This window comes from Athene cunicularia (genome assembly GCF_003259725.1).
Source record: "Athene cunicularia isolate RWA chromosome 4 unlocalized genomic scaffold, athCun1 chr4_part2, whole genome shotgun sequence".
Classification (NCBI taxonomy): Eukaryota; Metazoa; Chordata; class Aves; order Strigiformes; family Strigidae; genus Athene; species Athene cunicularia.
In genome coordinates, this window is record NW_020799099.1 from 31,263,766 (window position 1) to 31,277,403 (window position 13,638).

Below are 13,638 nucleotides of genomic sequence, written 5' to 3' on the forward strand. Positions count from 1 at the left end.
AATTTGCAATCTGTTAATCCTGCAGTGTTTAAATTTAGGTACATTTTTATAATCTCTTCCATCTGACAGTCTCTAAATCCCTAATTTTTAATTAGTTATTGCCGCAACGGTTGTTGATAAGAGTTGTCAGTGTTAATTCTTTGCTAATAAATTGTGTCTGTGATCATTGATCTTGTTAAAAGATCAACAAGCACTCCGTGATATTCCTGCCTGCATGATTTTTGTTATATATATTATTTTGGAGAGGAGCACTGCATTCATACAATCCAAACTGTCAGTGCAGTGAGAAGTGGATATCTTTATCAGTGAATTTTTTATATACGTTGTTGCGTTATTTACTTTTTCATAAAGTGCAGCTCAATTCCCATCCAGAGAAGTATATGAAAGGATTTTGTTACATACCCACCTCAAAGTAGCGCAGACACAGAAGGAAATTTTGAAGAACGATTGTCATACCTGTACATAATAGATGGAACATGCTTCAGCTAGATTTTCTGAGCTTTTTCTTTGTAAACAAGTCAGTGGTTGGGCAAAGTAATAGATTCATCTTCTTTGCATAAATTTCTAAAGGCGCTGCCTTTTAATGCCTTTATCTCTAAACATTTATTAAAATTTCTAGGGCGTTTTCGTTAAGACTGTGAAAACTGTAAAGGAAAACAGGAAATAAAGTAGTTCTAAGTAGATCTGTAAGAATGTAAAAACTGTCGAAAGAAAGATCCGTCTAGCACAGTTTCTCATCCTTCAAATTGCCCAGTTGCAAAGAAGGCGTATTACTGGGACAAGGGTAAAATGATACTTCATTTGCCCATTGCAGCAGTCAGTGATTTAGGTACTTTCTGAACGGGAGATTGCATTCGGACAGTTGTGCTTAATAACCCTTCTGTAGCTTCTGTGAAGTTGCTTAATACCTTTTTGAATACATTTACAAACTTGACATCTAAAATGTTCTGTGGCAGTTGCTTCTGCAGTTTAATTATGCATATTTGTTTGTTGGAGATGTTTCTAAAGCAGGTAGCTGATAATTTAATAGAGTGCCACTTCATTCTTCTGTTTGTAGTAATAGTGGATATATTCCTCTTCGTCCTGTGTATACCATTTATCACTTTGAGATCTCCATCAAGTCCCATCGTTTCTTCTGTGAGCTGACGAATCAGCCAGTCAATTTAATCTCCCCTTGTATATCCACTACCCCTGGCCATCCTCCTCTCCTCCCTTGGTGCTTTTGCTAGCCCATCGTGTTAATTTGGGGAGGAGAAAAGACAGACATGCAGTGTTCGGCATGCTGTGGATTTATGCAGTTTCAAAATTATGATTTTTGTCTTGCTCTCGACCCTTCTTCTATCACCTTTTGCTTTTTTTGACCGTTAGTAAGCACTGAACAAGTGTTTTCAAAAGACAGAAGCCCCAAAAAACCTGTTCCACTTATGTCTCTATTGGGCGATATTTGTTAATTTAGAGATAGTTATTTGTATGTGTGGTGGAAGATGTTTATACTGTCTTCACTGTCTTGCAAATAGTGATTTTTCACCTTCCATTTTGTCAGCCTGCTGCACGGTTTCGCAAGGTTTCTCAGCAGTTTTTTGCAGGCAGCTCTTGATTTCATCATCTGGAGTCATCAGCAAGCCCTGTCACTTCCACATAACCGATTTTTTTTTTCAGATGATGTATGAGAGCAGTTTTCAGCCCAGGCACCAGTGCAGGGCTCTGTGAGACTTCCCTAGTAACCTCCATTACCTGTGAGAGATGTCCATTTATTATTACCCTTGGTCTCCTATTTTTAAGCTGCTAATAATCCATGAAGAGCCCAAGCTCTCCATAAGAGCTTTCAGGAGATATTTTTAATAGCTCGAAAATCCAGCTTTGCTGTGATTGCATCCTTGCGCACCTCCTGATGCAAAGCACAGTGTGCGGGAGGTCCTAGACCAGTAATTACCCATGCTGGCACGCTGACAGACAGTATTGCAGCCCATACCCAAGCTGCATGCCCCAGTTTCCTTTGTGTGGAAACCAGGGCAGAGGAGAGGAGGAGGAGAGGGTTGGTGTTTGCTTAGGTCTCACCCCATATGGCTGTGGGATGCAGCTAGACCTGGCATGTGCAAAGCATTTCCATCACACAGACGTTGCCTGTATTGACCAGAGCATCCTTGTGCTATCGTCAGAGCACTCTTACATCGTGAGACGTGACCTCTCTTTGCCAAAGATGCAGTGACTTTCTTCCTTTATGGGATATTTATTTACCTATTAATGGTCCTCTTTCAATCATTTTGCTCAATACAGAAACAAGACTTTGCTAGCCTCTGGTCTCTCAAGTGCTCACTCCCCAGTCCCAGACCCATTTTAAGAAACCAGCCACGTTTGTCACCTTCCATGCCTTTTATAAGGGCAATTTAAGCAATAAGCTGCACAGCACAGTTAGTAGTTCAGCAATTCCGTATTTAAGTTGCTTTACAGCTCATGGATGGCTGCCATCTGGTCTTGGTGATTTATTACTATTCATTTTACTTTTGTCTGTTTTTTTTTTTTTCCTTCTAAACCCTCTTCTACTCTCACTTTAATCTGAAACTAGTTCTCACACTCACTTACTGAAAAGGAAGACTCCAGTGCAGAGCCTTCCTGTACTCCTTTACAGAGAGCGCTGATGCAAAGATTTTATTTAACTTCTCTGCTATGGCCTGATCTTTCTCAAACACTTCTTTTTCATCTTGATCATCTGTTGGCCCACTGGATGCTCTGGCAGGTTTCCAGCTTGTGATGTGTTTGAAGGGGCTTGACTGTTAGTTTTTATGAATTTAGCATGAAGACTTGCCCAGTGATTTTACATTTAACTTGGCATAATTGTGCTCTCTTAGTATTGTCTCAGCATGACTTTGAGACATCCACAGGCCTTTTGGGAGGGTGTCTGTTCACTTCTCTCGAGGTCCTTGGCAAGAAGGGCTAGGGTAGAGAGAGATCTGTTCCTTTCAAGTGTATGTTTGAACATAGTGCTGCTTTAATCTTCCTGCACGTCACTGAGCTGTTTGGTGGCATCTGCAAATGCCTTTCCCATGCACAGTGCTGCCTTTCACTGCTTCCCCTGTAGAGTTAAATATTAATCTTCCAGATTAAAAGAAAAATTAGGAAGTAGTTTCTCTAAACTGGTATGAGAAGAAGGCACGCCTCAGTTGAGTTCCAGAAAATGCCATGCTTTGCATGGCAGCATGAGCAAAGTCTTGATTTCTGAGGCATTGTTGACACAAGAGGAGAATTGCTGCTGCACGCAGAATATAGCAGCAATTTTGGTGATGAACCACTCCAGATGACAATGAGCTGTGGTGTAATGGATGTATAAAATGATACCTAGTGGGCACCTTTTTCTGGCTGATACCTTCCTCTGATGAACTTTAAAAAAGTATTTATTGTCATGTGTACATTATCATCGCTTATTATTGAATGTGGTATTGAAAAAGCATTTTGGTAAAGGCATAATTATGTATTTTCTCATTTAAACTGTGATTCATCTCTTTTGGAATGCAAATGCAAACCAAAAGAGAGTATTTGATATCAGCATTCTGTTAACTGCATAATTAACTGTTAATTCCAGCAGATACTTGGGGTTCTTTGCTATTGATGTGCTTGGGATTTTAGGTTTACGTAACTGGCTGATTATTAAGTTGGATTTGAGCACAAGTTCTGTTACTGATTGGGACCTGAAACTCTCCTTTAGCAATCATTATCCACAAACAGTTGACAGTTCCTTTGTTGATAGGCATATAACAGGAGGACTCTTCGCTGAAACTTTAAAGCATCAGTTACCTGAGACTCTGTTCTCTAGGATTACCAGGAGGACTTTCTTGGGAGAAAACTAATTTTCAGAACTGACTCCCTTAAGTTCAGTATAAAAATTGCCAAGTTAGTATGCCTGGGTCGCTAAAGTCCAAAAATACTAGCTCTGTCTATACATCTGTTTTAATATGAAATGACCTTCCTTGCCTGATTACCAGTGTTCAGCATTGGAGGTCCTCAGTCTAATCCCTGTTTTGGCCTGGGTTTGGCAGCTTCTTCTGCCAAAGTCATGTGCTACCAGCTATGCACCCCTGAGTCTGCAGCATCCCAGTCACCTGGAGAGAAGCTTGTGGGGCTAAAGGTTCTACTTTGGTAATGGTGGGTTTACACATTCTTGTGGCAGGGTTTGTTGAGGGAGATCGTTACTGAAGGACTTCTTTCAGCAACTTTTATAGCAGGAAATTTCTCTTTTTTGCATACTTGTGCTTCCTTGCAGGGAGCAGCTTTCTCCTGTTGCATGTCAAATTCACAGAACTTCACAGAATTGTCTGGGTTGGAAAAGCCCTTGCAGCTCCTCCAGCACAACCATGAACCTCCCACTGACCATTCCCAACTCCCCCAGATCCCTCAGCGCTGGCTCAGCCCGACTCTTCAACCCCTCCAGGGATGGGGACCTGGGCAGCCCATTCCAACGCCCAACAGCCCCTTCTGCAAAGAAATCCTTCCTCAGAGCCAGCCTAACCCTGCCCTGGGCAGCTTGAGGCCATTCCCTCTGGGCCTGGCACTGGGTCCTTGGCTCAAGAGACTCGTCCGTCCTCTCTGCCCCCTCCTGGCAGGGAGTTGCAGAGGGCCAGGAGGTCTCCCCTCAGCCTCCTCTTCTCCAGACTGAACCCCCCCAGTTCCGTCAGCCGCTCCCCAGCAGACCTGTGCTCCAGACCCTGCCTCAGCTCCGTTGCCCTTCTCTGGCCACACTCGAGTCACTCAATGGCCTTTTTGGGGTGAGGGGCCCAAAACTGAACCCACTCACTGAGGGGCGGCCTCCCCAGTGCCAAGCACAGGGCTCAGATCCCTTCCCTGTCCCTGCTGGCCACACCAGTGCTGATACTATTCCTGCAAGAAGACAGCAGCAGGAGGCATCTCTAGGACCCTTGAGCCAACTCCCTGCTCCTGCACCAGGATCTTGCCATAAAAACCTAATTTCAAAGTAAAAGGTAGTGCCAAGGCCTTGCTGCTGTGATAGATTAATAGAGCACAGGGTTTTTTTTTCTCCCCATCTTCTAGGTAGAGACATGCAATGCTGACTGTAACTAGTGGCTAAAGTCAGGTAGGAGAGGGCAGCAGGAGCAGCTGAGTGACATTTGGTGGCAGGTCTTGCAGCTTGGCTTTAAGACATGACTGCTGGCACCTGCCTGCCTCCATATGAAGGAGCGTGGACATGGGCAATATCAGGCAGTTCTGCGCTATCGGCCCAAATGGCCAAGGAGTGTAGGGCTGTGCTCAAAACCCAGACTGTCAACCAGGGCCGAGGCAGCGGCACTTTATGTTTTGTTTGCTTTTTTCCCTGGGCCTGGTGCGGAGACAGTGTTTTCCAGCAGCACGATAGAGCAGGCAGCCAGGGGCTGTGATGTTGTAACCTGGCTGAGATCCACCATTGCTTGTGTAGGCAGCAGGGTGGTCATCTGTGGCTGTCACCTTTATACTACCTCTAGACTAGCACTAAACCACCTAATTCTCAGCCTATTTTTATCCATAGCAGTTTAACCAACTGCAGGGTAATAGTTGAATTCTCTATCCCTTACTGCTCAGGGAGAGCATCTGCTCCCTTATCAGGAGGAGGAGGAGGAGGAGATCGTTACTGGTGCCAAAGATGGGGTATTTATTTCTATTGGCTTACTGACAAGTTCAAGGAAAAATGGGCATGATCCAAATTTCTCTCCAGTAGAAACTGATGACAAAACTGCCATTAATTTTGACAGAATTGAGTGCCCACATTTGCCATTGCTGCAAGGTAACAGGTATTTTTTCCTTCCTGGAAGGAGATGGCTCTAAAACTTTAAGAGTTGAAGGCAGCATGTTGAAGGGAGTATGTTTCTTGTTTTTTTGCTGTGGCTTGCAGAGTGAGCAGAGATTAGAAAGTGCTGAATAAGAAATAAGTGCTGAATGAAAAGTCGTAATTGAATTTTGCCTGAATTCTGCATGTATTTTGGCTTGGATTTTGATCAGTGCAATAACTTAATGACGCTGCTCCAGTACTGCTGACTTTGGTTGCATTTATAATGGATTCAGGGTGGGAGACAGGTGTCTGGGTACAGTCTGTGGAGCAGAATGAGGCGCAGTGTCTCCCAGTGCCACCGCACACAGAGCAGGGCAGTGACATGGAAGAATAGGTTCAGTTTTGTGCTAGGTAGTGTCATTCTGTTCTCACTGTTGTTCCTGATGGAGCTGTTGAAGGAGAATACTCCCTCAAGAAAGGTTAAATTGTTGTTATGATGATACGTTTATTTTTTCCTTTCCCCAAGAACCTCAAAACTTCTTCCAGACAAGTGAACCCCTCCTAAGGCAGGTAAGATAATTCAGGCCAAGGACTTTCTGATTAGATGGTTTGAACAGCTGAGCAAGGGACTCTCTGATCCCATGTCCTTGGTCTTTTTGCCCCCTTTATCCACAACTTGCCTGCCTGGCACTAAAGGTCTCTGGTGATGTTTCACTCCTCTCTCTGCCAAGTTCAAACTGACCCTTTCTGGCATGGTGGAAAGCACACCTTGCTTTCTGAGGCTTCCAAGCTGGTTTTGACCTTCAGGTCTTTGGCAGGTTTTCCTTGTTGGGTTGCATTTGTTTGTTTATTTGTTTTGGTTTTGATACAATGTAATATGCTTTCTGAATTTCCCTGAAATAATTTTAAAATATAGTCTTCAAATGCATATAGGTTTTAGTCTATCAAGGGAAAGGCTCTTGAAAATAAAATTGGAAGGAGTTCTTATAGGGGAAAAAAATCAGGAAACGCAAATAATATCTTTGACATCACAGTTTTGCTCCAAGTGTTGCTTGGTCTCTTCCTAAGTCTTTTCTGACCTGTAGAGGCCAAAGGACTAAGCCAGCTGAACATCTGTTCCTCTAAGGTGCTGTGAAAGGGGATGCCTTTGCCCAGTTTTTCTTGGGATTATCATCAAGCCACTTGAATACTGATAAAAATTCAAAACACCCACCACAGATTTTCCTTTCATCACTTTCCTGTCTAATTTAGGAAGATGCCTTGTGCTGTGGCTTTGAATAGTATCCATGAGAAAGTAAATAAAGCATGGTATCTGGTTTGGTTTGGGGCTGAGTTTCGCCTGTGAGTTCCTTGATGCGTGGGTTCCTCTTTTTGGTTACGGTCAGCTGAGATGCAGTTTCTATCCTCAACAAGGGGTTTTACAATACCAGACTTTATGACGACTTCATAAATCATAAGTTACTTATTCATAACAAGTTGTTTCTGTCCAGCATGCCTGTAGTTTCACAATTTTTGATGTGGCTTGTTGTTTCTGTGGAGGTCACGTAAGGGTATTGATGCAATAGATGACTGGTATGGTATTTAGGATTCCTTGTCTCAAACAGCTTCCTTAAACCATCCCTCCTCCTGTAGTGTGACTGCTCAAATACTGCATTTCTGTTGGAGCTGAGTGTCTCATCCCTTGGTGATTGGGGACATCGGTCGGATGCTCAAGCCATTTGCCTCGTTGCTTGCCCCGGTGTAAAAGAAAGGACAGCTACTTCCACGGAACAGGGGAACAGGAGGAGCTGGGCTGGTTTGCCACTTTCTCACCCGTGTATTCAGCTCTCCGTGGGTAGATGCTGAGGGTGAAACAGGCTGAAGTGTTGGGCCGGTACCGCAGAGCTGGTTTCCATGCAGCCTGCCTGTGAGAGGAAGATCCCGAGTCAGTCTGGGAATAAGGGTGGCAGAGATGAGCGAAGTAAGACCATAGAGATTGAGTGGGTTTGGGGGAGATCCCAGATCAAGTGAGCAGAAAGAGGAGACAAACACAGGGAAAGTTTCTCATCTAGGAACACGTTCGCTGCAGTTCATTGAGAGAAACCCAACAGCAGGAATAAAACCACTCTCCCCATCGAGGTGGCTGAGGTGCCTCGGAGGGTCTCGCCGGGGGAGGTGCCCACCTTATCTTCCCCTTGGGGGATAGGAGGGAAAAGCAGCAGCAGCTCAGTTCCAGTGAGGATGTGGTGAGCAGCTCGGTGACGAGTTAACATGAGGTGCCTGTGGCTGGAGAAGCTCAGCAGGAGCAGACAGAAGTGGGGCAAGAGCAGTAGCTGGGAGAAAGGGCTGGTTGCGGCTGCTCCACCTGCCCACGCTGCTGCGGGAAAGGTCAGGCAGAATGTGAGCTGGGCATTAAATTAAGCCTGTAAAGAGACACTCGGGGAACTTAAGATGGATTAACTTAAGGTGTAAAGTTTAAAGCGTATTATTATGAAGGAGGATTAAGCTAAACTTGAGCTAATGACACCACTTTTGAATGCGTATCCGCACAGCGGATTCAGAGCTTTGGCTCCACGCCTTTTATTAGTTAAATGTACTTACCTTCTTAAATGTCCCCATAAAGATACATGCCCTTATATTCCAGATCTTCACATTCTCCATTTTACATGTTGAGAAGTTCGTGTGTTTAGGTGCTGTGTCAGAGGTGGAACTGGATTTGGTTGGTTGGAGTTCAATTTTTTTTTTTTTTTTTCATTTAAAAAAAGAAAAAAAAGGTGGGAGTGGGAGGCAACACAGAAGTTTGTTTTAATTTTCCCGATGGTGTTAATGGCATTTGTGATGACTTGATGGTATGTATTCTTAGATGAGGCATTTGGTAAGGAAGAAATAACTTTCTTCATGTTATGTTGACATGCCCTAATTTCTGTGTGTCCCATCTCTTTTAATACATGAACTATTTCTATTGCCTTTATTCTGTTGTTACTTTCACGGTATTGGGATATATGCAATGTCAGCATCTGTATTTTCCAAAAGCTCTGTAGCCTCGTATTTTACACTGTGTGGGTTAAAAAGCAAATGTAAAATTGAATACTGTAAATTCTTCCACAAAATGTTTATCTTACATTCACCAGTTATGGATTAACTAACATAATTTGTAGTTAGCAATAGTTTGTAAATAAGTATTAAATCAACTGAATTGATTTTTGAGGAGGGAAACTAATTTAAAATTACAGGTTTGCTGTATGCTAAATAAACCACTTAGTAACAAGTTCTGTGTAGAATTTTATCACGCTACAAGCAACAGCATCAGGTTTTCGTTGAGGGTAAACAAGAGGTCAATATTTATTAGATAAAAGATCGAAGGTAGACTAAAAAAAAAAAAAAACACCCACCCGACTTTTACAAAAATTCTTCTATTTAGGCAATGATATAAAAGCAAAACAAATACGAAGAAAAATGTAAGGGAGAAAAAATTTCACAAAGTGCACTGTATTATTAAAAAAAAAAAAAAAAAAGTTTTGAGTCAGGATACTTTCAGGTTAGCCATCACAGAGAGTGTTTTGCCACACTGTTTAGTGAAAGCATAAGAAACCTGAGACAAAACCTCAAAATGTTTTGTTTTGTTTACTGTGTGGCTTGTGGTATCGGATGAAAGGTCTGGCATTTCTCGTGCCTGTGGAGGTCAGATGCAGGCAGGGGGATGGTGGCAGCTGCAGAAACTAACTGTGGTGTCCTGCAAAAGGAATAACGGATATAATCACCTGTTCTTATTTTGAATCCTGCCAGTCTTTGGCAGTCTGAGATACACCTTAAAATGTATTTTTGTAAAATACAAATGTTTCTTATTATTTTTAATCTTATTATTATGTATCATTTGCCTTTCAAATTCAGTATGTATCCCTCTGAGCCTCCTGGGAGAGGTCAGCTAGGAGCCACCATGTCCTAGACACAGATTTAATAATTTTGGGAAGAGGTAGGGAGCAGGAGCAGTGGGAGGGAGATCACTCTCTGGGTCTTTTTCGCTATCTGTCTCTGGGTCAGCTCAGGGGTGGCTGCAGCCATTTGGTCTCTGGACAGTAACAACCTGTCAGGCAAGAGAACTTCGGGCTGGTTTCAGAATCACAGAATCATCTGGGTTGGAAAAGCCCTTGATCCTCCAGCCCAACCATGACCCTCCCCCTGACCGTTCCCAACTCCCCCAGATCCCTCAGCGCTGGGTCACCCCGACTCTTCAACCCCTCCAGGGATCCCGGGGACTCCCCCCTGCCCTGGGCAGCCCATTCCAACGCCCAACAGCCCCTTCTGCACAGAAATCCTTCCTCAGAGCCAGCCTGACCCTGCCCTGGGCAGCTTGAGGCCATTCCCTCGGGGCCTGGCGCTGGCTCCTTGGCTCCAGAGACTCATCCCCCCTCTCTGCACCCTCCTGGCAGGGAGTTGCAGAGGGCCATGAGGTCTCCCCTCAGCCTCCTCTTCTCCAGACTGAACCCCCCCAGTTCCCTCAGCCGTTCCCCAGCAGACCTGTGCTCCAGACCCTGCCCCAGCTCCTTGTCCTTCTCTGGCCACGCTCAAGTCACTCAATGGCCTTTTTGGGGTGAGGGGCCCAAAACTGAATCCCCTCACCGAGGGGCAGCCTCAGCAGTGCCCAGCACAGGGCTCAGATCCCTTCCCTGTCCCTGCTGGTCACGCCAGTGCTGACACAAGCCAGGATGCCATTGGCCTCCTTGGCCCCCTGGGCACACTGCTGGCTCATTATCAATCCCCCCAGTCCTTCTCTGACTGGCAGCTCTCCAGCCAGTAGCGCTGCTGGGTGTTTAGGGAGATGTGTGCGCAAAGGGGGGTCGGCTGAGTCTTGCAATGGCCAAACATGAAGGACCCCCCTTTCCTGACTAAGGGCATGTCCAGACACCGGAGAGATCCGAGTGCTGCCGTGCTGGGTTGGCCGCGAGCCTTGTGCAGTGGCCACCAGCCTCGGGCAGACCTGGGCCTGGAGCAGGACCCCCAGCACAGCAGCTTCAGGAATGCCAGTTTGTGTGCATCTGACATCTAATTCTGCAAATCCTCTTCTGTTTCACCCAGTCCCCATTGCTCAGGGTCACTCTGTGTGTATTCATAGCACGTGGCCAGCATGAAGTGTGCAAGTGGCATCTGTGCATCCATCAGCAGAGTCTGCTCTTCTCAAACAGTGTTTCAGTCACTGTCCAAAACATTCAAAGACTGTTTTCTGCTATTCATTTTCTTCCCTGCAGTCCATGATGCATCATAAAAATAAATAAACGTGGCATTACTACTACTATTAAATATAAAAAAAAAAAAAAAAAAGCAGCTGGAAGTTCTTAGTCTCCAGAAGAAGGTGGAGCGGGGGAAGAGCACAGAGCCCATATAACAATGGGAGTCTGCTTTATTAGTATTAAGGAGGAAAATAAAATCTGCTCTGGCAGTAGTGAAATAAAACACCAGGAAGATTACATCAGTCTTTGTTTGCACACAGTATGATTCTTCTCTTTCACCAGCCAATTTGTATATTGGAAAAGGCAGTTGCTTGGTTAAAATAATTAGCTGAACTCCATCCAATTCCCCAATTATGTGAAAAAAAGTTTGAAGAAATATAGACAATTGTTGTTGAGCAGTTAGAGAAAAAAAAAAAAAGTAGTGGTCACCAAACAATTATAGCGCCTTGTCTAAATACTCATATATATATCATAGTTTCAAAATGAGACAGGCAGTTCTCAGTGACTCTTTTCTGTATCTGTTGTGGTTTTGGATAGCAGCTTTAGAAGTATAGCAAGATCATAACTAATTCTGTCCTAAACTTGTGCAGGATAGATTAGCCTGGGGTTGCCTCGGAGAAGAGAGGTACGGTCTGAAGCTACGTGTATCAGAGTAAGTTTAAAGGGGAAAAAAAGAAGAAAGAAAAAAAGGAGTAATCTGGATGTATCCTTATTATTTTGCAATTTAACAGGCAAAGATTTGTATTAATGAATGAGATAGTCTTCTTATACTCCTTTATTCCAGACTATTTTAGATTATTATTTTGGGGAAAAACATAATTTTTTGAATATTTCAGTGTTTGAATAAGAGATCACTGCAACAGTTTGCCAAAGAAGTCCCCATAAGAGGTCCAGTGTAGGATATTAACAAGAACTTCAGTGACTGGGAAATCTTTTCTTCTTCTTGCTCCTACACTTTCATCCTTGGAGGTCAACCTCTTGCATTTTCTGGAAAAGCCGTAATCAGAGATTTTGCAGTGGAGGTCACTTGGGAAGGATGTGTAAGCGCTGCTGGCTGAGGCAGTTGTCATCCCAATTCCTCAGCAGGCGTAAAGGCAGTGACACGAAGTCACGTGGTTTGGGTTGTTTTTGTTAAAACACTTCCCCATTTTCCAGACCTGCCAGGTGTATTTTTATGGGATTGTGTCATTCAGGATGAGAAGAGTCAAGCTGTCACAGTGGGAATCCCTGATCCCAGAGCCCTGCCAGCTTGTGGACCTGACGGAGCCCTTGGCCATGGGTTTTACTGTTGTCCGTGGCCATCCTTTCCCCCAGATCATCTCTGCACTGGACATTTCTGAAACCTGTTTCCACCTGTACATCAGCTGATGGGGGATGTACCATTTAAAAACGTGCATGCAGTGGGGGTAGGTTCCCCTCTTGCACCAGTTCTGACCCCTTCAGCAGGCTCGTTTCCATCAGACAGGGCAGAGCTGAGCAAACGCTGACAATTCAAACACATTTGAAAACACTTGTGCCAGTTCATTAACACAGTGTATAAAATTCAAATTACATTTCTTTCTGGTTTTTTGTTGGTGTTTTTTTTATTTTTAAGGGAGGGTTGGATGTTAATGCTGTCTGTGGTCTGCTGGGTAATGAAGTGAACTCAGCCATCCGTTGTGGATGGCACAGGAGTTGAGCAGGGTGATGCCCGGGTTCCCAAAAGCTCACAAGCAGTGGGTTTTTTCTGTCAGCCCGGGAGCATGGGGACCCGGCAGCCCTCCAGGGCTGGCAGGGCTCCAGCTTCGTCTCCGTCATCCCCAGCTCCCTCACCTAACCTGAACTTTGCAGCTGCGGTGTGTCTTACTGACCTCTGCACGATCAGTGCTTGGTTTTCAGGTCACACCTCTCTTTCCTCAGGCGTGGGCTACCCCAGGCACATTTTGTGCTCTCCCGTATTTATCCTCTGGATTTTGTTTTTTTTCTCTTTGCAGGGAACGGATGCGCCAGTCCGCTATGTTTGAACTGTGCCAGGGGATGCACCAGATCAGTCTGCAGTTTGTTCGCTTGCAGCTTAGCTTTGAGGAGTACACTATAATGAAAGTTTTGCTGCTGTTAAGCACAGGTAAGTTAGATTCATGGTTACATGGGGAATACTTGAAAATATTCCAATTCACAAATTTTAACCAACATAACGAAAGAGCCAGGCTGTTTCCAGCAGGGCCACAGGAATAAGCCTGATTTTATGTCTTAGGTTTATCTGCAGATCTCGCTCTCTGTTAGCATGGGAAGTGTCTTTGCAGTTTGAATGTGTCGCATGCGTTGGAAGGACAGGAGTGGCCAGGCAAGGGGCTTTGCCCCACCTCTGTCTGGGAACTGCTTGAATCACCAAGACGTGCTGAGAAGTGCAGCAGCTGTGGGGATTGGGGAGAAATCCTCACTCAACCCTCTAAGCCATCAGCTTCAAGATCAAAAGATGTGCATTGCCTGTGCTGCAAAATGGGTGATTTTCCAATGCCAAGTGAATTAAGAATTGTAAGCCCTTTTTACAGGGCTCTGAAACTTTAAAAAATGACAGTGCATGCTTTATTTTTCTCTCGAGTGTCATGCTTTGACTTTTCTTAAGATACAAAATTACATCTTGGTGTGTGCTACAGCACTGTGTAGTAATTAGCAGATCCCTTGATCTTATCTGAC

General features: G+C 44.4%; 1 protein-coding gene across 1 annotated transcript in view; it reads left to right on the forward strand.

The window, feature by feature from the left end:
* Positions 1-13,638, forward strand: part of NR3C2 (nuclear receptor subfamily 3 group C member 2) — a 212,683-nt gene that overhangs the window by 181,732 nt on the left and 17,313 nt on the right. The window contains exon 6 of the mRNA XM_026848013.1: positions 12,936-13,066. Within this exon, the coding sequence (XP_026703814.1) occupies positions 12,936-13,066 (131 nt within the window). The remainder of the gene's footprint in view (positions 1-12,935; positions 13,067-13,638) is intronic.